Source organism: Pituophis catenifer, unplaced genomic scaffold, assembly GCF_029215685.1.
Source record: "Pituophis catenifer annectens isolate HBS135680 unplaced genomic scaffold, rPitCat1.0.hap2 SCAF_1, whole genome shotgun sequence".
In the NCBI taxonomy this organism is placed as follows: domain Eukaryota; kingdom Metazoa; phylum Chordata; class Lepidosauria; order Squamata; family Colubridae; genus Pituophis; species Pituophis catenifer.
The window spans coordinates 46,098,214-46,123,259 of NW_027256881.1; the positions used below are offsets into that span (position 1 = coordinate 46,098,214).

The 25,046-nt window shown below is 36.1% G+C and overlaps 1 protein-coding gene across 2 annotated transcripts in view; it reads left to right on the top strand.

Moving 5' to 3' along the window:
• Positions 1–25,046, top strand: part of PPP2R5A (protein phosphatase 2 regulatory subunit B'alpha) — a 50,199-nt gene that overhangs the window by 21,307 nt on the left and 3,846 nt on the right. For both annotated transcript variants that reach the window (XM_070932385.1, XM_070932384.1), the window contains exons 2-13: positions 867–1,063; positions 5,556–5,657; positions 6,947–7,039; positions 8,367–8,497; positions 9,038–9,097; positions 10,503–10,611; positions 13,072–13,125; positions 14,900–14,950; positions 18,625–18,744; positions 18,825–18,952; positions 21,060–21,161; positions 24,876–25,010. In XM_070932385.1, coding sequence (XP_070788486.1) covers positions 867–1,063; positions 5,556–5,657; positions 6,947–7,039; positions 8,367–8,497; positions 9,038–9,097; positions 10,503–10,611; positions 13,072–13,125; positions 14,900–14,950; positions 18,625–18,744; positions 18,825–18,952; positions 21,060–21,161; positions 24,876–25,010 — 1,282 coding nt within the window. The remainder of the gene's footprint in view (positions 1–866; positions 1,064–5,555; positions 5,658–6,946; positions 7,040–8,366; positions 8,498–9,037; positions 9,098–10,502; positions 10,612–13,071; positions 13,126–14,899; positions 14,951–18,624; positions 18,745–18,824; positions 18,953–21,059; positions 21,162–24,875; positions 25,011–25,046) is intronic.

The window sequence follows — 25,046 nt, forward strand, 5'->3', positions numbered from 1 at the left end:
TTTATTTCTAAACTTTGCTTTTACATTGGGAAATAGTCTAAAGTGGATTAACTTTTAACTTTAACTTTTATTAGACTTCTATACCATCCTTCTCCCGAAGGACTCAGGGCGGTGTACAGCCATATTAAAACACATAAAATTTACAAAATTTAAAAACCATTAAAATCAAATATACAAAAATTTGGCCCACAAATTAAAAACTAACATACACCCATTAAAATTCATATTCACGTTAGGCCAGCCCAGCTTGTTGAAACAAAAGGGTCTTCAGGGCGCGGCAAAAGATGCGCAGGTCGGGGATCATACGCACATCTAGGGGCAGCTCGTTCCAGATTAAATAGATGAATCATGTTTTCATATAAAATTCTCATAATTTGGGGAATTAACAATTTTTTAAATAATTTTGCTTGAAAAAATTCAGCATGTAGGTAGTTCTTGTTTAGCTATGACAATTGCATAATACTAAGTGGAAAATCATGTGACTGCTTAAGATTTTACTGCAGCTTTCCTTTCCCCCTACTCCCCCACCCTTTCGAATGCTTACCTAAGCCCTGAGATAATTAGCAAGAAGGGAATTAATGTTTGTATTTACATTCATTAGGCAAGCAGGGATTGCAAGAGAAAAAGCAGGCACATAATGGGGAATACACATCAAATGGAATGCACAGCCCAAAGTGTGTTGGGCAAAAAAGCTATTCTCCAAAGCACTTGAATGCAGGGCCAGAAGCAATGGATGGAAACTATATAAGAGAACCACGCTAGAACTAAGGACAAATTTCCTGGACAACAGGAACAAAGCTACTAAAAATGCATTATGAATACTGAATTTAACTTTGGTCTTCTAATTGACTTTTTTCCTTTGGTAGATGCTACTTCAAATGAACAACAAGCCCTCTTCTGTCAGAAATTACAGCAGTGCTGTGTATTATTTGATTTCATGGACTCTGTCTCTGACTTAAGGAGTAAAGAAATTAAAAGAGCAACATTGAATGAACTAGTGGAATATGTTTCTACAAATCGTGGTGTGATTACTGAATCAGCATATTCAGAAATTGTAAAAATGGTAAGTCATGTGAACTACTGTATAACTCCTTTGAAAGGATTTAGAAATGAAATTTATTGAAGACTTGTCTGTCTTCTGAATTGCCTTTTTGTGGCAATTAGATACTGCTTTTGCTGTTAATCTCCTGTAGTTAATCTTTAACATTAAAATTGGTCTGAAGGGTGATTATTTTTTTATGCTAAAAATAGCTTGTTCAATTATTTATTATATAAATGAAACAAGTTTCATACTGATGTTATTTTTTCACTTGGATTCAGTTCAGATATCAGTAGGACCCATTGGAAGCTCTGATAATATTAAGTGGGAAACATAAGCATACATTCAGAAAAACTGAAATAAAAGTGAATATTTAATATACCTTCTCTCAGTTCTGCTGTACTGCATTTTAGTTCTTAGCTTCTCATGGTATCACCTTGGTTCTTCCTTGTTCAATACCTTGTGACATCCAAATCTTTGCACCATCAAAGTTTAGTTTCAGTAGTGTGATGGCTAAAAATCAGTGATACAGTTTATTATCACATTCAGGAGGAAAACAATGAATGTGATAATAAGGCTTACTGTGATTTAAAGAAACAAGGGGCCTTGTTGTATAATTTGGAAATACGAAAATCTGTGGAACTCTCTTGATCTCTAATATACATAATTTTATTTTCCATGATCAGGCTTAATCAGTCTTCAATTTGGCAAGAAAGAAAATAAATCAAAATACTCCTCCTCCCTCACAATATTTAAGTGTGGCTTCTGGTCATCAAAATGTTGCCTATACTGGTAGATATTAAAGTTTTTCAAGGACAAGATGGAACCTTGCCAAATCCCAGAATTCAATTTTCCCTTCTAGGAGTTTGGTGGCATAGAACTAAACAAATAAAAGTAAAGCTAGCTAGTTAGCTAGTTGTGGGATTAACTAAAAGTTCCTAATATTTCCTTCTCAGGAGTATAAAGTATTTGGATCTGAAGTGCTGCTTGTTTAAGGAACCACTGACAGCTAGTGAACACTGTACCCATACCGAATCTAAAGTACCTTTCCTACTTGAGATCTGAACTGTTTCTTCAGAAACTGTTGTCTCATTGTGGTACCTTACTACAACCAGAACCAGTTCTGTCCCCAAACTGGTTCTGTAAATGACCATTTTGGAAGACAAAGTCATGGAATGATCAAAGAGAATAATCAGAATTGCACTTTGCTTATTTAGCCATCCCACAGAAGTTAAACCAGGATTGGCAGGAATCTAGAAATGGATATTATTAACGTGAAAAAAATTCCTGTCAGCTGTCCATGTCTTTTAGATTCTAAAAGTCTTGTTTGTTATATTTTGCTACACTAGCCAAATTGGTTTGTAAAGGTACAGCTGACATTCTTTGAAAACAGTTGGCTTTCAGTAGGCAAAGCTGAACTGAAGGACTGCATATCCATGCATAGTTGTATATGTAACAGAATAACAGAGTTGGAAGGGACTATAATCTATTCCTGCCAGCTTGGTGACATCTGCAAATTTGATCTATCCCCTCATCCAAATCATGTAATGTATAATTCCTCTACTAGTTCTAAATCTTCAATGGATTAACTGTTGGTGGAATATTTTGGAAGAAGTGTAGTCCTTAATCGAACTTCATTTAAATAGAAGGAAGCATGCAGTGGGGTATCTCAAGGTTCTGTTTTAGATCCATTATTCTTCAACATCTTCATAAATGATATATCTGAAAAGATTGAAGGGGAACTCATTAAATTTGCAGATGATATCAAGTGGGGGAATGGCCAACACTTTAAATAATAGACTCAAGATACAGAAGAATCTTGACAGTTGAACCCTGAGCCCTATCCAACAAAAAATGCAATTCAGTAGTGACAAAAGTAAGGCCTTTCATTTAAGAAAGAAAAACCAAATGTACAGATATAGAATAGGTGATTCCTGGCTCAACCGCAGTAACTGTGAGAACGATCTAGGAGTCCTAGAGGAGAACTACTTAACTATGAGCCAGCAGTGTGCCACAGCTGCCAAAAAGGTTGTCTCCTAGGCTGAATCAATAGAGGGATAGTATCAATATCAATATTATGTTAGTACTTCTTTATACTACACTGGTAAGACCACACTTGGAATACTATGTCCAGTTTCAGTCACAATACAAAAAATATGTTGAGACTCTAGAAAAAGTGCAGAAATATCCTGTCAGTGACAACAATTAATCAGTGGAACAGGTTGCCTCCAGAAGTAGTGGCTGCTCCATGACTGGAGGTTTTTAAGAAGAGATTGGACAACCATTTGGCTAGAATGGTTGAGCAGGGACTAGAAGACTTCCAAGATCCACTCCTATCCTGTTATTCTATGCTCTATGTAAGTAAGCAGAGTCCCAATACAAAGTCCTCTTTTTTGCACAGGTAGATCTTCCAAGCTGATGTACTTGAACTCAGAACAAACAAAATAAAATAGGTAATATAGAATAAAAAATAAGAAAATGGAGAACTATTCTATTCTTGGGAATACTCTCCAGATATTCAATAACTTATAATGGTAGCAGTTTACATACTGCTTTTACTTAGTTTGGGGAGATTTTGTTTGTATTTCTTTTATCCTGGAAGAGTTATGCCAAATGCCATTGTGACAATCAGATAATAGAATTATATGCAATAAATTTTCAATTTTCTCATGAACCTCATGAGAGACATTTGTAATTTTGGAATGTAACAGAGCAGTGATAGTTATCAGTCTTTTCAGAAATAAAAAATTTCTTAGTAGAAAAATGACAGAACTAAATTTTTGTTGTGTAGTTTAAGTGCTGCTTTGCATGTCTGTTACCAAGTAAACCTGAACTACTCTGCGAAATATCACATTTTCTAAAATTAATTATAAAAACAAATTTGTTTCATTGTTTCATGTTTACAGTAGTTATAATCACCCTACATAATTATAAAGTTTTGACATAGCAGTATTTGTTAAAGTTCCTACAATTATAATCAGTTTTAAAACTAACTGAATTTAGGTTTCTTCTAAATACAGATATTCTGTAGTTAAAATTTTTTAGTCCTTCAATTAAAAGATCCCTACAAGTAATAATAAAAAATATTAGCAGAAGAAAAGATATGTTTTAAGTTTCTTGTAAAAAGTCTTTTTGTGGAGATTACTGCTACTAAGGTTTGCTCACCAGATTCAAATTTGCATCACTTTCTCATGAGGAGAAACTGGGGATTATTCTGTAATATCCGTGAAATCCAGTCATTAAAATTCCAATAATTACTTTAACCTAATGTGAGACATTGTATCTATAATTACTTTCCGTCACAGTGTTGCTCTTGATACCAGTGAGTTTTACCAAACAAGAGTGTCTCTTGGATTTCCACATTCTACCTATTGTTATAATGGACTTCATTTATATTATTTTAACAGTTAGGTTACTGAATACTCCTTTCCTTGATGTTATTGTCTTTTGCAGAAGTATGGATATTTGCTCTTGCAATCTCAAATGTTCTTTCTTAAAAGGTAGTTTGATGCATCAGGTTATGAAGATAGTGACTCTGAGATTACATCCTTATGTTCATTATCCATTTCATCCTCACTGTGGCAATTCTGCTTCTAAGATATTGATTAATGCTCTTTTGCTTCGAATAAAGCCTTGCCCAAAGCCTTCTGGCTTTATTAGATACGCTCAGAATAGGGTTAGAACTGTAGAGAGCATACGTGTAAATATGAGATTTAGTTCACAGTCTGCCAATTAGATAGCAATGTTGGGAGAGGCTGTTGCCAATTAGTAGAAACCATATAACCACTTAAATGCTGCAATTGCTTAAAAAAACCAATGTGGTCCTAGGCTGTATCAACAGAGGGATAGTATCAAGATCACATGAAGTGTTTGTACCACTTTATACTGCATTGATGAGATCACACTTGTAATATTGCATCCTGTTCTGGTCAGCACAATACAAAAAAGAGAATACAGAGAAGAGGAACAAAGATGATTAGGTGACTGGAGGCTAAACTGTATGAATGGTTGTAGCAACTAGGTATGTCTAGTCTAACAAAGAGAAATATTAGGGGTGACATGATAGTAGTCTTCCAATATTTGAGGGCTTGTCACAGAGAAGAGGGGCTTGACCTATTCTCCAAAGCACCTGAGGGCAAGAAATACCAGATGGAAGATTATCAAAGAGTTCCAACCTAGAACTAAGAGAAATTTCCTGACAGTGAGAATAATCAGTGGAATGGATTGCTTCCAGATGTTGTGGGTGTGCCATGACTGGAGGCTTTTAAGAAGGGATTGGACAGCCATTTGTCCAGAATGGGATAGAGTCTCCGGCTCAAGTAGAGGGGTTGGGCTAGAAGATTTCCAAGGTCAAGTCCAACTGTGTTATTTGTATATATTGGACTAGATGAAACAGTGGTCTTAAAAGTATTTTCTAGTTGTGTGTGTTTGGATGCAGTCATAAATGTACTTTATGTATTGCATTAAATAAAATCAAATTGAAAATAGCTTTTAAAATGTGATCATGTTCTCCTAGATTAGCTCTAATATCTTTAGAACACTTCCTCCAAGTGAAAATCCTGATTTTGATCCAGAAGAGGATGAGCCTACATTAGAAGCTTCTTGGCCCCATATACAGGTAACTTCTTCAAATTTGTTTGTTGATATTCATGCCAGCTTTTTTAGGATTACAGATATCGGATGCAATTTCAAACAAAGTCATGTTTTCTATGTCTTGCTGCTATATTAGTGGTCATCAGGATTTCTGAAATCCAGCTCAGATTGTAGTTAACCCTTTGTCATCTACAATCAGTTTTGCAAATACAATATATACATTTTTATATGCTCATGAATCTGTTTTCAAACCATTCCATATGGTCATCTGATTTCTATCTTCCAGGATTCTGAAATGTTATTTTTCATCTTTGATTTACATTTTACCATTTCATTCAGTCCTACCTTCTAAAATGTAGGACCCACTTATCGGTAAAGTTACTGGTTTTACTACTACCAAATTATACCCTGGTTCTTCTTTATCCTTAATCCTTGTTCCTGCCTCAGATGCTACTGATTATGTCCTCTGGCCTTAACTAGATTGAATTCTTTGACTTTTAACTTGAATTTAGGATTGGCGTAGCAGCTATGAGATGAGGCAAACTCACCTCTGCCTAATAAGGCTTAATAAATCTTTTATTGGCTCTTCTAGACTTTTTAAGTGTAATTGCCTTGAGGGTTGGCAGGAAGTTTGTGGCATTTATATTGGGTGTTGATAATTGTAACCTTCTTTTGCTTTTGTTTCTCAACCTCAACTGCTTTAAGACGTATGGACTTCAACCCCAGATTTCATCCCCTCCCCCTCCCCCCAGCCAGCATGCTTTAAAGAAGGCCTTTAAGAAACCTAATAGTCTGAAAACAACTGCAAACATTAAGCATATAACTACCCCTTTTTTAAAAAAAAGTCTTTTTAAAACTCTTTATGAACTCTGTTCAAAAATACTTTACTTTGAACTCTATTCAAAGATACTGTAACTGGTTAAACTGTTAAACCTGGCGCACTTATAATAATAAAAAAAGCACTAAAAAGGGAATAATTGGCTATGTCATGAATAGGGAGAGAATAAAAATGCAAAAGATCATATACGGTAGGAGAAAATATCATGGAAACCTCAGAGCACATCTGATTTCTTAACTGTTTTCTGCACCAGACTTGAGAGCTTAAAGTTCCTGCACCTTAAAGATTATAATAATGGAGTAGGCATATGGGGTCTTAAGAGCCTGAACTGTTAATATGCTAGTTAATATGCAATATTGGCATGCTGAATTTTGTTGAAATGGATTTCTGTTATCTTCTTACGGGCTTTACTAATATATGTGAAATGTATTACATAACAAAATGTTTTTTACAACATTTATTTTATTCTTTCATAGCTGGTGTATGAATTTTTACTAAGGTTTTTAGAAAGTCCTGATTTCCAACCTAGCATTGCAAAACGACATATTGACCAGAAATTTGTACACCAGGTAAATATTTATCTGAAATATATGGTTTTAGCTTAGATTATTTTTTTTGATGGAAGATTCATTTTATTTCACAGAAATATTTTTAGACAATCATATTTATATACAATAGAAAGGAAGAAATGACGTTTTTTGAAGATACTCCTTTTGAGTTGCAAAGCAGTTATGTATCTTCCTTTCCATACTGTTGCAAAGTACCGTATTTATTGGAGTATAAGACACCCCCCCAAAAGAGGGGGGGGTGAAATGTTGGTGCGTCTTATACACTGAATACAGCCATTTTTGGTCTCCTGAAGCCCCGCCCCGCTGGTCCCATTTTTGTGAAAAATGGGCTCGTTTTTCTCCCGTTTTTTGCAAAAATGGCGTTTTTGCCCAGCTCAGCCAAATGGGCCCATTTTTGCAAAAAATGGGGTGCACGGAGGGTTTGGGAGGCCTGCAGAGTGCTCCTGGGGGCTGGGGAGGGCAAAAACTGTTTTTTCTTACTTACCTATTCGAAATCTTGGTGTGTCCTATACGCCGGTGCATCATATAGTCCAAATAATATGGTATATAGAATCATAGGGTTGGAAGGGAGCTTGGAGGTTTTTTAGTCCAACCCCCTGCCCATATCACCCGACTCCCACAGTTGGAGAGTGTGTACATATTTCCCTTCTAACTACTGTTGAAGAAAAAGTTCCGAACAGTGCAGCACAATTTGGGGTGTTTCAAAAGGAGCACAGATGAAAATTGTCAGCTAAAGTGCCCCCATGAGTAGTTTCCCTCAAATCAGAGTTCAAGCCAGCATTTTTTATATTGTTAGAGGGAGAAATAGAACAGCAATCTGTAAGATTTGTAAGTTTGAACTGTTACTCTGAATTACATTGAAGTGATTTTTAAAATTATGGCAAAGATAACTGTATAGCAGCATTTGCATATCCTATGTAAACATTAATGTATGGAAATGCAATATTACATAAATAATATTAGCTCTTTTCCTTATTTTTAAGGTGAGGCAATACACATTGCATTTGTAATTACGGTGCCACCATACAGTAGCTGTGGTTTGGTTAGTCTCAGTTCAGAATTTCCTTGTTATTGAATTTGTTTGCCTATGATCAGTAAGACTGTTTGTATTTCTATCTAAGCGCTTGCCAATGTTGACTTTTGAAAGATTTATCCTATGAACTCCCTGCCATACATTTGCAAAACGTTTATTGTTGGCATTGTATTATTGAAGCTATTGTGAACTTACCTTAGATTTATGTGGGAAGGTGTGGAACAAATTTGGTTGAATCTGTATATCAATTAGTGCTTATTGAAGTAATAAACTATACTTTATTATTATTATTAGCTGTTGGAGCTTTTTGACAGTGAAGATCCACGAGAGCGTGACTTTCTAAAAACAGTACTTCATCGAATTTATGGCAAATTCCTTGGATTAAGAGCATTCATCAGGAAACAAATCAACAATATTTTTCTCAGGTATAATATATACTGTTTACAATCTTACTTACCAACTTTTGCATATATTTAATTTGTACTTTAAAAAGTACAGAATTAATAACCTACAACTTGTTCTTAATCTACCAATAACATATTTGGAGTTAAACTTCTGAAAGGCTTTGGATAATTAGCTTGCCCTCAACCCTCTAACAGGACAAATTGGCTTAATTACAGTACTTGAGGTTTTTTTTTTTTTTAGTTCTAAAGGTTGTAAATGATTCAGAAGGTTAAAGCATCCTTTTTATGCCTGGTTTCTGTGGGACCTCTGGGTGGGACTGTTTGAGGCCACTTGTGGGCTGTAGGTTACCCCTTTCTGTTCTGGAGGTTTGTTGGGATCTACTTTGGATCTTACCCATAATGTGAATATCTATTTTAAAGCAATTTTCTTACATCAAATTGAAGATGCATTCTGCTAATAGTTTTCAGGAAAAATAGTAACCCCTCAACTTTCATGTGGAGATATTTAACTGTATTTTCTTCTTCACTGTTTGATGAAACATTAAATTTTTTTAACAACAGGTTTATATATGAAACGGAACATTTCAATGGTGTTGCTGAGCTACTTGAGATACTGGGAAGGTAGGTTGATTTCTTCATCACAGTTAGGAAGGACCAAGGTTTGCATCTGTGTGTTTTTTTTTTTTAACCAATGGTTACAGTTATCATCACCAACCCAATTGTTATCACCAACCAGGGAGATAAAGATGCTGTAACTGGAATGAGCTCTTGGAGTTAATATACTCCTGGGAGGACCAAGAGCATTGCAAGAAGATTCCATGTGGACATTGGTACTGGTCTTAGAAAATCAGGTGCTTGAATAAATATGCTTCTACAAAACCTTAAAGAGGTGTACTGTGAAGTTCAGATGACTTGCAGAATTGCTATATGGGGACATCACCTACAAATAAACAATTAAAGTATGTTAGGGAGTATGCAATATCACAGTATGTGTCTGCAATGCAGGTAGTTCTCGACTTAATAACTGTAATTGAGCCCACAATTACAGTTGTAAGCCGAGCCAGTTTTTAACAGGTTATCACATGGCCATCCTGATTTTATGTCTTTTTTTTTTTTGCAGCAGACATAAAACAAGCCCATTGTTTGCAATGGGTGATTGCTAGAAACTAGAAGTCTGATTTCCTGAAGGAAACTAGCACATTGTGGATATGTGACGATGGGATGCTGCAAATGGACATAAATGAGGGCTGGTTGCCGAGTGTCCAAAATACAATCACATGTTCGTGTGAGAAGGGGTGGATGCCAGAACATTTAATCTGGGTCATAGTAACTTTTGGGGGGTTGTTGTAATTTCAACCATTCGCTAAGCAACTGGTCCTTAAACGAGGATTGCCTACAGGACAGATACTGCTAGTCTGATACCTTCCTTTCCCCTTTTATTTCAAACAGGATTTGATAGATTTGACCAGAAAAGAAGGGGAGGAAAGAAAAGGAAATATTCTATGAGATCCATAAACTGCATGTAATTAATTTTACATTTAATGGAACAATTACAATTTTCCTGCAGTTCCAAATGTGTATTTTTGATTTGTAAATTTTTTCATATAGTGAAAGTCTTAGAAATGAACTCAAGCTGGTGCAAATTGGAGTTCTAAATCTGCTGTGATTTAATTTCTATCCTACTTAAAGCACTTTTTTCTCAGTTGGTGGAATCTGCAGTTGGTGCTCATAAAGGGAATCAAGCAGCCAAATTAGTGGATACAAACAAGCAGCATTTAGGAATTGCTTATTTGTAGCCACTAATTTCAGCAAAATTAGTAAATTCAATTTTACTATTTACTACATTCAAAAAGTAACTGGTCCTTACTACCCTGTGGAAAATACAGCTGGTCTTGTTCAATGTATTTATAGGAATAGTGTTGTTCACAATCTTCAGAATAAAACGTAAACTTAATAATACACATTTATTATATGTATTGCAGTACTGTAATAAGTTTTCATGTTGAATTTGTTTTTTCCCCTTCAGTATTATCAATGGTTTTGCATTGCCACTGAAAGCTGAACATAAACAATTCCTTCTGAAGGTTCTTATTCCCATGCATACTGCAAAGGGATTAGCTTTATTTCACGCACAGGTATGTTGATCTGAGCAAATGAAATATTGCATGTTGAAGCTCAAGTAATGTTGCAGTTATACTTATTTAATTGCACAAGTTGAGTCTTTTAGGGCCAGAGGTCATTATTTAAAGATGCATACAGTGGGGCAAAAAAGTATTTAGTCAGCCACCAATTGTGCAAGTTCTCCCACTTAAAAAGATGAGAGAGGCCTGTAATTGTCATCATAGGTAGACCTCAACTATGAGAGACAAAATGAGAAAACAAATCCAGACAATCACATTGTCTGATTTGGAAAGAATTTATTTGCAAATTATGGTGGAAAATAAGTATTTGGTCACCTACAAACAAGCAAGATTTCTGGCTCTCACAGACCTGTAACTTCTTCTTTAAGAGGCTCCTCTGTCCTCCACTCATTACCTGTATTAATGGCACCTGCTTGAACTTGTTATCAGTATAAAAGACACCTGTCCACAACCTCAAACAGTCACACTCCAAACTCCACTATGGTGAAGACCAAAGAGCTGTTGAAGGACACCAGAAACAAAATTGTACACCTGCACCAGGCTGGGAAGACTGAATCTGCAATAGACAAGCAGTTTGGTGTGAAGAAACCAACTATGGGAGCAATAATTAGAAAATGGAAGACATACAAGACCACTGATAATCTCCCTCGATCTGGGGCTCCACGCAAGATCTCACCCTGTGGGGTCAAAATGATCACAAGAACAGTGAGCAAAAATCCCAGAACCATACGGGGGGACCTAGTGAATGACCTGCGAAGAGCTGGGACCAACGTAACAAAGGCTACCATCAGTAACACACTACACCGCCAGGGACTCAGATCCTGCAGTGCCAGACATGTCCCCCTGCTTAAGCCAGTACATGTCCGGGCCTGTCTGAAGTTTGCTAGAGACCATTTGGATGATCCAGAAGAGGATTGGGAGAATGTCATATGGTAGATGAAACCAAAGTAGAACTGTTTGGTAGAAACACAACTCGTCATGTTTGGAGGAGAGAGAATGCTGAGTTGCATGCCAAGAACACCATACCTACTGTGAAGCATGGGGGTGGCAAAATCATGCTTTGGGGCTGTTTCTCTGCAAAGGGACCAGGACGACTGATCTGTGTACAGGAAAGAATGAATGGGGCCATGTATCGTGAGATTTTGAGTGCAAACCTCCTTCCATCAGCAAGGGCATTGAAGATGAAACGTGGCTGGGTCTTTCAGCATGACAGTGATCCCAAACACACCACTCGGGCAACGAAGGAGTGGCTTCATAAGAAGCATTTCAAGGTCCTGAAGTGGCCTAACCAGTCTCCAGATCTCAACCCCATAGAAAACCTTTGGAGGGAGTTGAAAGTCCGTGTTGCCCAGCGACAGCCCCAAAATATCACTTCTCTAGAGGAGATCTGCATGGAGGAATGGGCCAACATACCAGCAACAGTGTGTGCCAACCTTGTGAAGACTTACAGAAAACGTTTGACCTCTGTCATTGCCAATAAAGGATATATAACAAAGTATTGAGATGAACTTTTGATATTGATCAAATACTTATTTTCCACCATAATTTGCAAATAAATTCTTTCCAAATCAGACAATGTGATTGTCTGGATTTGTTGTCTCTCATAGTTGAGTCTACCTATGATGTCAATTACAGGCCTCTCTCATCTTTTTAAGTGGGAGAACTTGCACAATTGGTGGCTGACTAAATACTTTTTTGCCCCACTGTAACTTTAATATATTTCACACAGTGGAAAATCAGAATGAGTATTTATTTTCACACTGCTGAAGTTTTTATGAACCAATATTGTAAAATAAATAAATGTTTTTCTTCAACTACTTGTACCTTTGAATTTATTATCTATTAGTGATTGTATGTTGTAATTTTAAAAATAGCTTTCCTACAGGAATAGCTTGAAATCTCTGCTTTCCAAGGTGTTTGATAGAAGAATTAAACAGGGTACTAACCAATAACACTAAATAGTAATTATCTGAGGGTCATCTGATGATGCACTTGGGAAAGTTTTCCTCTTTGTGCTTGACAACTGAATTTGTGGCATTCATTGTGATCCTGTGCTACATGATGCTTATAAGAGTCTTTATTTTTCAAAACTAAAGATTTAAAATGTTACTTTAATATATAATGTATAAAACATTAAAGAGGTGTACTGTGAATTCAAACTATCAGTGACATCAATTTTTTCTCTTCATCAAAGGGATTGTTATACCAGTCTTTGAAATAAAAAAAAGTTAGGGTTCATGTCTAAATATGCTTGGTATTCAGAGAAGATGGGACATCCATCAAATGTTTGTATAGTCTATAAGTTTCCAAAAGAGGCTCGGTGCAGACACAAAACAATACATATGAATGACAGATGATCATTCAAATAATATGTTACAGATAATCTTTTTTTGAAAATTATGACAATTTAATAATCCTATAATAAACTACCAATTTTCAAAAACTTTTTTTAAGCTGGCGTACTGTGTTGTTCAGTTCTTGGAAAAAGATATGACATTAACAGAGCCGGTAAGTATTGTTTTTGTCTTTCTTTGAACTTTTGTAGATCTAGCAAATAATAACGATTATCCAAACCTCTGCGCCAATGTGGTTCAGCAACTAGAGTTTTCAGCAAAAAAATCATAATTCACACGTAGCCTATATAGAACATCCTGCTGTTATTTACAATGAATCAATAGAATAAGAATGGAAGACTTTTCCATGTGCCCCAGAAATTGATACAAGACACTTGCTTAGTATACATGGCAACCCCTGACCAGAATCCTGGTATCTTCATTTGTTTGACTTTAGAAGTGTTTTGCTTCTAAAGCAAGTCATTGGCTTTCAACTACTTTTTATGAAGTGTGTTTTAACTCTAAAGTTATTTCTAAAACCAGCCTGTTTGTTCCTTGTGCTGTCATACTGAATCTACTTATCCAGAAATTTATAACTGCAGTAATTACTATTATACAGTTTGTTATATTAATACAACAGATATACATTCAAAATTTGAAATTGTTTAAATATATAATTGGACAGCCATTTACCAGAAGTGGCCCCTTAATTTAGAATGCTGATAAAATAATATGTAATAAAAGGGTAAGGGGAAAAGCTGAGTATTGTAAATAAATATTATACCAGCAATTTTAGAACAAAGTGTATTCAGACACAGGCTTCTCCAAATGATATCATCTATCATCAGTTTGAATCAGGAGAAAATAAAGTAAAATGTAAATGAAATTGAATTCTGTGGTTTATAATTCTGTGAACTGGTCGTACAAAGGTTGTGACCATACATAACAAAAGAGAAGATTGCAATTGTATAAACATACACAGCACCTGAGCATTTTAAATATATTACTATAAAGTAGAATTGATTAATCATGTGCCTGTTTATTAAAAAGTCCAGTTGTGTGCAGTAGTTTATTCCAGGTAATTAATTGTTCATTAAAATTGCTTAGAAGCTTTCAAACTGCCATTTACTTTTATTAAATATTTTATTAAATACTTTTAGAACCCATGTCCCCTTTCCAGAGTCCTACAGAGTAATGATGAGGCTGTGACACAAAACATGGCTGTATTCTTTAGCAGTTGGAACATTGAAGAGATGCAGCCTTTTAAAGTGAAAATACTCTATAGTACTTAATAGCCTTTTTTCTATGAATTGTGTTTTCACAGAAAAGCCTAGTTAAGGAATGATTGAGAAATAGACTTAAATAGGAAAAGGGACAGGTGTTAAAAAGTTTAGAGAAGGGGTCCCTAGCCTTTTTGGCACCAGGGACCGGTTTCATAGAAGACAGTTTTTCCATGGACCGAAGGGGGAATGGTTTCAGTTTTGCTTACTTGCCTATTGCTAATGTCCAGCTGTTCGGTCTGGTTCCTAACAGCCAAAAGGGGACCCCTGTTGTAGAGAAAATGTAGGCATTTTATTTTTTAAAATGTTACATGCAGGTATTATGTCTGGCTGAGCCCTAAACTGATGTGTTTGTCTGCATTTGTTTGACTGTATAAATCCAGTCAGTTATCCTTAAATTCAAGAAATCATCGTTAGCCTATGATGGTTTAATGTAATGAGTGAATCCAATAATTCATTAATTTGTTACCTCTTGTTTAAAAATGTAAAATGAAAAAAACTTTGCAATATAGTTGGAACAAAATCCATTTTTGAAGATACATCTGTGTCAAATACATTGAACAAAGTGATTGAATTTAGTAAATCTAAGGGCAGTCATACCATCTTTCAACAGCTTATCTATCAGTTTTCATAGATAAGCTCTGATGAATTTTTATTTTTGCAACCCAGGTTATCAGAGGATTGCTGAAATTTTGGCCAAAAATATGCAGCCAGAAAGAGGTAAGTTTGATTATTTTTCTAAAGCATTATACTAAAATCAATTTACTATAGCTCAGCAGGTTTATTCCAGCTGTAATATGGATAATGTGTAAAGTCTCCATTTTCATCTTAAGAAAATTATCTTGGCACCCTAAGGAGAGCCTTAAACATGGGCCTTCTTTGGAAGAATCCTGTGGGATTAGAGTTTTTACTTACCTGTCTGTGATAAGGCAGCATGACAGGTTATTATGCAGAATTCAGAAAAGGGTATTCTCTTTGTACCTCCTCCAAATGCAACTTCCCAGGCTGATACACTTCAAAGTGTGCTTTTCAGGGGAGTTTGCAGAGTTTTCATTCCTTTTCTTGTATGCTGCCTATTTATGGACCTTGAGAAAAGAGGGGGGAAAAAACAGATCTGAGATTGGGAGGAAATGTGCCCTGTATATTCTTAAGAAATAAGTATTACATTGTGTTAAATTGGAAATAATGAAATGTTATCTTTTCAATGACTATTGAAATCCTACTGTAAAAAGGTACTTAATGTATTTTTACCTTTTCATCTTATATAGTAATACATAGTACAGTTTTATGTGTAATAATGCCTAGAACAGTGGTTCTCAACCCTCCTAATGCCGCGACCCTTTAATACAGTTCCTCATGTTGTGGTGACCCCCAACCAGGGGTGGGTTCTAAATTTTTTTACTACTGGTTCTGTGGGCGTGGCTTATTTTGTGGGCGTGGCTTGGAGGTCATGTGACTGGGTGGGCGTGGCTAGCTGGTCATGTGACCGGGTGGCCATGGCTATGTGTATAGGGACTACTCAAGAGGGCTGAAAAAAGTCATTTCTGACAGGTCCTCGGACTTTTGACTGGTACTCACACTTATGACCATCCTCACATTTATGCCTGTGCAGCATTCTTAACAACCATGTCACTCATTTCACAACTGCTTCTCTTCAACATGGTATAAGATAGGGCAAAAAACGTAAAATGTGAGGACAGTCGTAAATTCAAGGACTGGTCAAAAGTGCGAGGACCAGTCAAAAATAACTTTTTCAGCCCTCTGAGTAGTCCCTGTGCACAAAAGGACTACCCAGAGGGCTGAAAAATATGATTTCTGACAGGTCCTCACACTTTTGACCGGTCTTCACAGTTATGACTGGTCATCATTTATGCCCATTGTAGCATTCTTAACAACCGTGTCACTCATTTCACAACTGCTTCTCTTCACCATGGTGACAAGATAGGGCAAAAACCATAAAATGTGAGGACAGTCGTAAGTTCGAGGACTGGTCAAAAGTGCGAGGACCAGTCAAAAATAACTTTTTCAGCCCTCTGAGTAGTCCATATGCATAAAAGGATACAGCAATAGAGAGGGATGAAGGAAGGGAAGGGAAATTAGAGTAGGAATTTTAGAGTAAGAGAGGGAGGAAGAGAGGAGGAGAAGGAGAAAGAAAGAGGAAGTAGGGAGAAGAAGAAGAGGGGGGGAAGAGAAAGTAAGAAGGAAAGAAAAGACAGAGGTGGTAGGTTTGAGGAGAAAGATTGCTGTACAATAAAAAAGATGAAAGGGAAGAAAGCCAACCCCAAACAAATATAAAGATATTAAGATAAAGAATGAATTGTTAAACTTTAAAGAATAAAAGAGAACAAATAGCAATAAAGAGCAATAATTAGAAACACACATACAAACATACAACGTATTTTCTTTGAACAGAGTATTTGGCCGGTTCACAAATTTAAACAGTTGTAGGAGGTTAGCACCCACCCCTTTCCTAGAAGAATGAAATATTTTGGGAAATATTAAAAAGGCAGAATATTATATTTCCCTGGATGAGAAATGGAGAAGCATATTTTACAGACAAAACAGCTCCCACCTTCCTGCCCCCCACCCTTTGTTAATGGGCCAGAGGCAGAAAGTCAATCCTTTGTCAAAGGACATTTGCAACACAATAGCAACAGAAACTAACACAATGGGCCCCATCTAGCAACCGAAACTCACCACACATGACCTGGGAAGCACATGTGACCATCAGCCAGCAAGGCTAGCTAAGACTCCCACCCTCTGGGAGTCTGACAACCAATCAGGATACTCTTTCGGGGTCCCAAGAAATGCAAAGCCAGAGAGAACGTAAAAACCTGAGGATTTACTGTATCTGCCCCTTTTCTGTTCAGGAACTCAAGACATGTGATCCTGTCCACCATTAAACCATCTTTCCAAGCATGTCTCCATGTTTCCAGTGTCTTTTTCCCCACTTGGAGCAGAACCCAGAAGGATATTAATAATAATAATAATAATAATAATAATAATAATAATAATAATAATAATAATAATAATAATAATAATAATAATAATTTTATTTCTATACCGCCCTTCTCCCGAAGGACTCAGGGCGGTGTACAGCCAATTTAAAAATTTCTTCCAACACAGTATTTAGTCATTTCAATTAAATTTACAATTTCTATATTTCCTTTTTACCATATTTATTCCTCATCTATTTTTAAAAAAAACCAATATTACCCTTCATCCTCATCTCTAATCTTAATCAAATATACAATTAATAGTATCTCAATTATTACAATTCCCTAGTTAAATAGAGCTTTTTTTCTTTTGTGTTTTAAAATCTTGAACCTCCTCTTTTGCCCTAAATTTCCCATTGTTTGCAGTTTTGCACCTACCTTTTTTGGTGAGGAAAAAGAAAAAGAAATCTCTCTGCCTCATTTTGTCACGTTGCAGCAAAGACCCTGCTTCGTTACTTTCAATTTCGCTTTTTCAGCATAGCTAGGGGGAAAAAAATCTGCTCCAGGAATTTACCTCTTTGCAGCTAGCTCTTTGAAGCCTCGCGGCAAGAATTTAAAGTTTTTTTTCCCTCTAGCCATCAGCTGGGACTCCGGAGGCAGCAATAGATTGGGAGTGGGCAGGGTAAGCGAACGGCAACCGGGCGATCCAACAGAGGCAGAGGGTGAGGGTGAGTGAAGGTGTGTGAGAGAGGGCTTTGGCGACCCCTGTGAAATGGCCGTTCAACCCCCAAAGGGGTCGCGACCCCCAGTTTGAGAACCGCTGGCCTAGAATATATAAATCCTGTTCACATTTTGTTTTACATTATTGTAAACATACTCATGTTGTTGAATATAGACTTTATGAATTATATGTTATTTTAAATATAGTTGCTGCAAAATATTTGTGCATACAACTGTTTAGCTCTGAATCACAATCTGAGTATCTGTGTAAACCAGTGGTGGGTTGCTCCCGGTTCGGTCCGGTCCTTGCAACCAGTAGAAGCTTCTGCACATGTGCAGAAGCGTACATGTGCGCTCCTGTTGCAAACCGGTAGTGGAGGTAAGTAGAACCCACCCCTGGTGTAAACCTGTATTTATCTATATAAAATCCTAGGAGTTTTTAATTTAGATGATTTTAAAACCATTTACTAGAGCATCTAAGTAGGTGGTTCTAAGAATACTAGATCTGTAGCATTACTGATATTTAAAATTTGAGGAATTTGTTGGTAATCTGGATTGTTTGAGTAATTTATATCAAATTAAGGATATTTAATTTATGTTTAAAAAATCATTGTCAAATAGAATTAGTGTAGATTGCAGAAAATCCTAGATTAAAAAAAAGATTCAATTGTTTTTCTGTATGCTAATGATGTTATTATACAAACCTTTCTTGCCTAAATATTTTTTTCTTTGTAACAGGTCATGTTTTTAGGTGAAATTGAAGAAGTTCTGGATGTAATAGAACCGACACAGTTCAAAAAAATACAAGAGCCTCTTTTTAAACAGATAGCAAAGTGTGTGTCAAGTTCACATTTTCAGGTATAATTTGAGATTTTCAATAACTAAAAATTGGATACTAGCCAATCTCATTGTCCTGATATTTTAAATGTGTATTTCAGATTGCAGAAAGGGCTCTGTACTTTTGGAATAATGAATACATTCTTGGTCTAATTGAAGAGAACATTGATACAATTTTGCCAATTATGTTTGGCAATTTATATAAGATCTCCAAAGAACACTGGAATCCGTATGTACTTCTTACTGTTTAATCTTTTAAAATATTTTAATGTATTGCGGATTAGTTTCAGATTTAAATCCTTTTGGTTTGTAGGGCACAACCTCCATGTTAAAAGAATGCACTTGTGTATATGACAATGCATGAGAATTGCGTTGTCTGCACAGAACTTCAAACACTGAATCATTGATACTGCTACTTGAAAGATGTGCTTTGAAATGATTTATTATATACATTGTCATAAAATCATACAATTGGAAGTGACTTCAATTCATCTGGTGCAACCCTCTGCTCAGTACAGGATCCATTAGAGCATTTCTGATAGATAACCATCCAATCTATGTTTGACAACCTCCAGTGAAGAAAATGTCTCTTTATGAGGCAATCTATTCTACTGATTGATAGTTCTTATGATAGGAAATTCCTCCTCATATCTCTCATCTGAATCTACTTCCTTATACTTTTGAACTAGGATTCCGGTAGTTCCCCACAAGGCAAAAGAGAAGAGATATCATCTAATGACATATTTCTCCTCGATCTGCTTTTACATAGGCTAAATCTATCCGTTCTTTTAACCATTCCTCATAGGATTTCATTTCCAGCCCATATCATCTTCGTACCATCCTTTGAATTTCTTTCAGTTTATGGGTTTCCTTTTTGGAGTTCAGTGTCCAAGCAGGATAGTGTTGTGAGTGGGATCTCATCAAGACCAAATAGAGTGGGACAATTACTCGATCCCATGATCTCTATATTCTTGTGTATATATTCCAAAATAGCATTTGCATTGTCAGCAAATGCCTCAAATTATTAACTATGGTTTACTTTGTGATCTGCTTGAACACCCAGATCCTTTTCATGTTACTTCTACAAGACAGATCTCCCCCATTGTTTTGTTTGTTTGTTTGTTTGTTTGTTTTATTTTTCTCCTTAATTACAGGAGAAACTTTTGTTTGGACTTGTTTAAACCTCTGTAGATTTTTTTTAATCTTCCCTTTCTCTTTTGAAGTTTTAGCTAGTCCTAGTTTTTATGCCATCTGCAGATTTGGTAGTCGTCCCCTCAACTCCACCCAGTCACTTGGTTGAGTCGGGCTGTCATAGTAATTGAATTAATAAAAAATAAACTCTTTCCAGATCAGTAATAAAAATGTTGGTCCCAAGACAGATTTGTGGCACTCCATATAGTGCTTCTGTCCAGGTTGATAAGGAGACGTTTATGAATGGCCATTCAGCCAATTATAAATCCATGCAACAGTGATATTATCTAGCCCATATTTTACAGTTTTATTGAGGATTTCATGAGAGGCTTTGTCAAATGCTTTGCTGGGGTCAAGGTACAATTTTTCAGCCAAAATGCAATAAAATATTACTTACAGAATATAGTCAAAACTATGACAGCAACTAACTACTTAAAAATCTATCTAAAACATTTTAAAATCTCAGTATGGTATGTAGGGTTATATAAACAGGTTTCAAGTCATTGACTTGGGACTCTTCACCATCCCTAAACTCTTATCCACAATATTTGATGGCAGACGTTTTTTTCTGAGAATGGACATCAGTAAATTTATTCTCAGAGTTAAAAATCTGATGCCAGGGAAGCCTTCTTAGGAAGGCATTCTATAATCAAAATAATGTTATGTTAAAATTAATCAAATGTTTGTTATAACTTATAATGGAATTGACATGTAATGGAAACTCATTCTCAAGGAAATCACTTTACTGGTCAGATAATCTTAACCCTTGATTTTTCATTTATTGTCAAGAAACTTTAATTGAAATATTAAATATAGGAGGCCCTTATGAATATATTTTTGCATTTTGTACTTTGTGTTAGATCTGGGCAGCACCCTTTGCATGTGCACTTGACTTTGACTTATATTAGATTGTAACTTTGCTGCTATTTATTATGATAATCTCATCACACTGTTGTTTTAAGTTTGAGTGAAGACAAACAAATCTAATGTCCATGCTTTGAGTTTGCAGACCCTATCATTTCAAAACTAAATACAGTTGTTTCTTTTATGTGAAATGGTGACAAAACTAAAGCAGAAGCTAGATAATCAGACTAGATGATAGAATACATCTCTTAACAATATTTTTGCAACTTACCCTGTTCTAGGACCATTGTAGCATTAGTATATAATGTGCTGAAAACACTGATGGAGATGAATGGGAAACTATTTGATGAACTCACAAGCACTTACAAAGCAGAAAGACAAAGGTATACCTTTCCAATGTGTTTACAAACATGTGCCTGAAACAGTCTTCCAGATTAATGTTGATTTAACATTAGAATAAAAAAAAATAGTTTTGCAAATGAATTATCTCTTTCTACTATTTACATTAACTATTTTTATCCATTTCTTCTAAATAAATGCATCCCTTCCTTAAGCCCATTTCTCCTAAGGGACCTTGCTTAGGATACCTAGCCTTGTCTTGTACTCAGCACCTCTTCCTGCTATGCATCCAGTCCTTTCCTTTTCACTTTTGCTTTTGCAAGGAATTCTGCTTATGAGATTTTCTGATTAAGGGCTGTTGCAGTTTTTCTCTTTCCATGTAACAAGGTACAAATGCTTTCTTTTTACTAACCCACTGATTATTGTAAATCCGCCTAGCTTTTGCTCTAGGAGCCTCTTACCAACTATATGTTGAGACATCAGCCTGCATATCCATATTAAGATACTTTCATCAGCAGAAGCTTTGGGACATCTCCAGCTGCTATTAGTGGGATAATTAGCAGGCACCTGGGACACAACCTTTCCTATGCTTTCATGCTTTGACATTTTTTTTTTCTGTTGAGATTTTGTTGCTCTGTATGGCAATGTGCTTCTGTTAGTTTGTTTTTACATGTCTACAGGTTGGCTTCTGTTGAGTGTATGGAAGGAAATGTTGGTAAGGAAGTAGCCCAAATAGTAATACAGAGCTAATCTATTCAGCATGGGTCTTTTCTGCACTGTAGCTCCACTCCAAATTATTTTGAGAAGCTGTAGTCAATTTAGTTTAATAGTGCCATTTATTTTCTCCTCTATCTATTACCAAATTCCTTATTAATTAAAGGAGAAAAGATGAATTTAGGGTTGTGCTAGTAGAACTATAATTTACTAGGTCCCTACCAATCATGTTTCACTTCCAGGAAGAAATGAAATACATTCTCCTGGAGATGTTTCCCTGTTGGGGAAGCCTGGAGCACTATGTAATGTAGATGCTAGAGGAGTGTTTCTGAACCTCAGCAACTTTTAATATGTGTGGATTTTAACTCCCAGAATTCCTCAGCCAGCTACAGCTTGTTATAGGCTGTCAATCTGACCAGCCCTGATCTCGAGAGACTTTGGTTAAAACTGATACTTTAAATTAAGAATTTTCAATGTATTCAGAGTATCTTTTTAAAAACCTTCATGCTTTACTTCCTATTGGAAAAAAAATCAGTGTGGTTAGTGTAGAGTCCTACAATGCTATGGATTAAAGGTAAAAATATGCTGCGGAATGAATAGGAGACATGCATGTAGTCTTGTCTGTAATTCCTTAAACACATCTGTTCCTGGAATCATAGTATAGCTGGATGTTCCTGAGAAGAGATACAGCTCCAGGTAGACCTTACTGACTGACTTTGAATGGAGTGACCATTCAAAGTTATGACAGTACTGGGGGGGAAAAACAATTTTGTAACCATTTAGTTACTTTTAAAGGGTTTCTTTCTTGGTTGTGTGTTTGCCGTTACAATCAATTAGTATGCATTGCCCTGACATTGGCCCCTTTTTCACCTCTGAATGCTATTGGAGAGGAAGGGGATTGTAAGAGGAGAAGCAGGCACACAAAAGGGAATCCACATTGAATAGAATGTACTAGTGCCAGTTGTTTGCCCAGCATACTTGCAGCCCAGTCCCTGGTGTGCTAGGCAAATAGCCAGTGCCACCAAATTCTTTCCAATGTATATTCCTCATTGTGTGCTGGCTAACTCTTGTAATCTTGTCCTCTCCAAAGAATGTAAATGCATAATTCCCTTCTTGCTAATTATCCCAGCACCACATGAGCATTCTAAAGGGTGGAGAAGTAAGGAAAAACATAATATTGTAAGCACAGTTGCTTTTCACTTAGTAACTAAGATGCTGGTCACAGCTGTGATCACTAAACAAGTACTACTTGTCTTTAAAGGAGTTGCAAAAAGGTTCTGTTTGAGCACCTCTGACACACTGAATATTGTTCTTGAGCACAGGTGTCAGACTTGCAGCGTCACGTTGCTGTAACATGACGTATCACGTTTTCCCCCTTTGCGGAGCTGGGGTGGGTGTGGCCTGTGCATGACGCATCTGGCCTGCAGGCCACTAGTTTGACACCCCTGTTCTTGAGCATCTATAGATAAACTTTTCAACTCTTGACTTTTTTGAGTAAAATATCTGAAAAATCCTACTGGAACAGCTAAACTTTGTATGGGCTGATCAGACTTAATGGCAGGTGTGTGCTGACCACTATTTGACATCAGTTTGAATGTGATTGGTTAATTCTGAACATATCCCTACTTATAAGAGAGTGTGACTTATGCAGTCACATCATTCTAGTTTTTTAATTTCTCCCCTTAACAGATTTCAGTTTGTTTTTAATTGAATTGTACAATGTTATATTAAGGGTGGAAAAAATTCTGAAATATCTTGGTCTGGTTTTGTTTTACATCTCAAAAAACCTGGTATTTTAACAGGGATATATAAACTTTCTATATCTACTGTATATACTTATGTGGCTTATTCAAGGAGACTATGTTTTAACAACAAATCCAATCTTTTAAAATTTTTAAAAAGGGAACAGCAAAAGTATTCTCTTATGCTCAAGACATACTGTTGTTTCTGGTTTAAGCTTGAGAGGTATACTTTGAAAATTCAATATATAATTTTAGTAGAAAGCCCTAAAATTAGAATTTGTTAACATAACTTGCTCCATTCTTTGTCTAAGCTGTTTTTGAATAGGAAGATTGGATAACAAGTGTTTGAAAATACCCAAGAAATTGCTGTGAAATCCAGCCATAAAGGCTTTTGATATATTTGGACCTGATCTGATTCTAGCATCTTGTCTAATACCAGTTTTGGACTGGCAAAGACTATGTGGCTGCATTCTTTGTCTAAGATGTTTTGGGATAGGAACATTAGGTAACAAGCAGTTTAGACATGCTCCAATCAACGTTAAACACCCCTCCCCTGGCCATTGTAATGCCAAGAATTGCAGCCTCCTTACTTTAATAGTAATATCTAAGGACAATTATTTGTAGTTTAAAAACAAACTCATTTCAACACTTTTTGATTACTGTATTTTCTAACACTACAATATACTCAAGGTTATTTATTCACATAAAACTTTACTTACATTTTTTCATCACCTTTTTATTTTTCTAAACTTTAGGTTCTTATGAACACAGAGACTGGAATATTAAAAATTTGTTTTCTAGTCCAACCATGACATTATTTAGCTCACTATTTTCTGTACTGATTGGTACCAAACAGGTTCATGCTAGGATATTCAAGTTAATCTTTATTTATTTATTTATTATTTATTAGTTTGATTTATATATGCCCCCCTTCTCCGGAGACTCAGGGTGTCTTACAATGCATTAAGCAATAGCCTTCATACTTTTGTATATACCTGCTTAGTAGGGCTTTTTGGCCCCCCCGAGCGATGTTCTATTTTATTCAAAGTCAGCTTATTGCCCCCATAAACCGGGTCCTCATTTTACCTACCTCGAAAGGATGGAAGGCTGAGTCAACCTTGAGCCTGGTGAGAATTGAACTCGCAGTAATTGCAGGCAGCTGGCAGCTAAGTACTATTTTAACAGCAGCAGTTTAGTCCACTGCGCCACCAGGCTGTTTATGATATATTTAGGATTTCTGATCATCTTTATTAGCTCTATAGATGCATAATGATTAAGAATCTTTTCACTTTTTTTTTACAGAGAGAAGAAGAAAGAATTAGAACGTGAAGAATTGTGGAAAAAGCTGGAAGAACTCAGACTCACCAGAACTTTGTCTAACCAGCCAAGTAATACCTCCTCCTCCTCTCTGACAAATATACCAAATGATAGTGCCAAGTGAGTGTGAAAGCCTCTGTTTGTGAGGCCTACCTT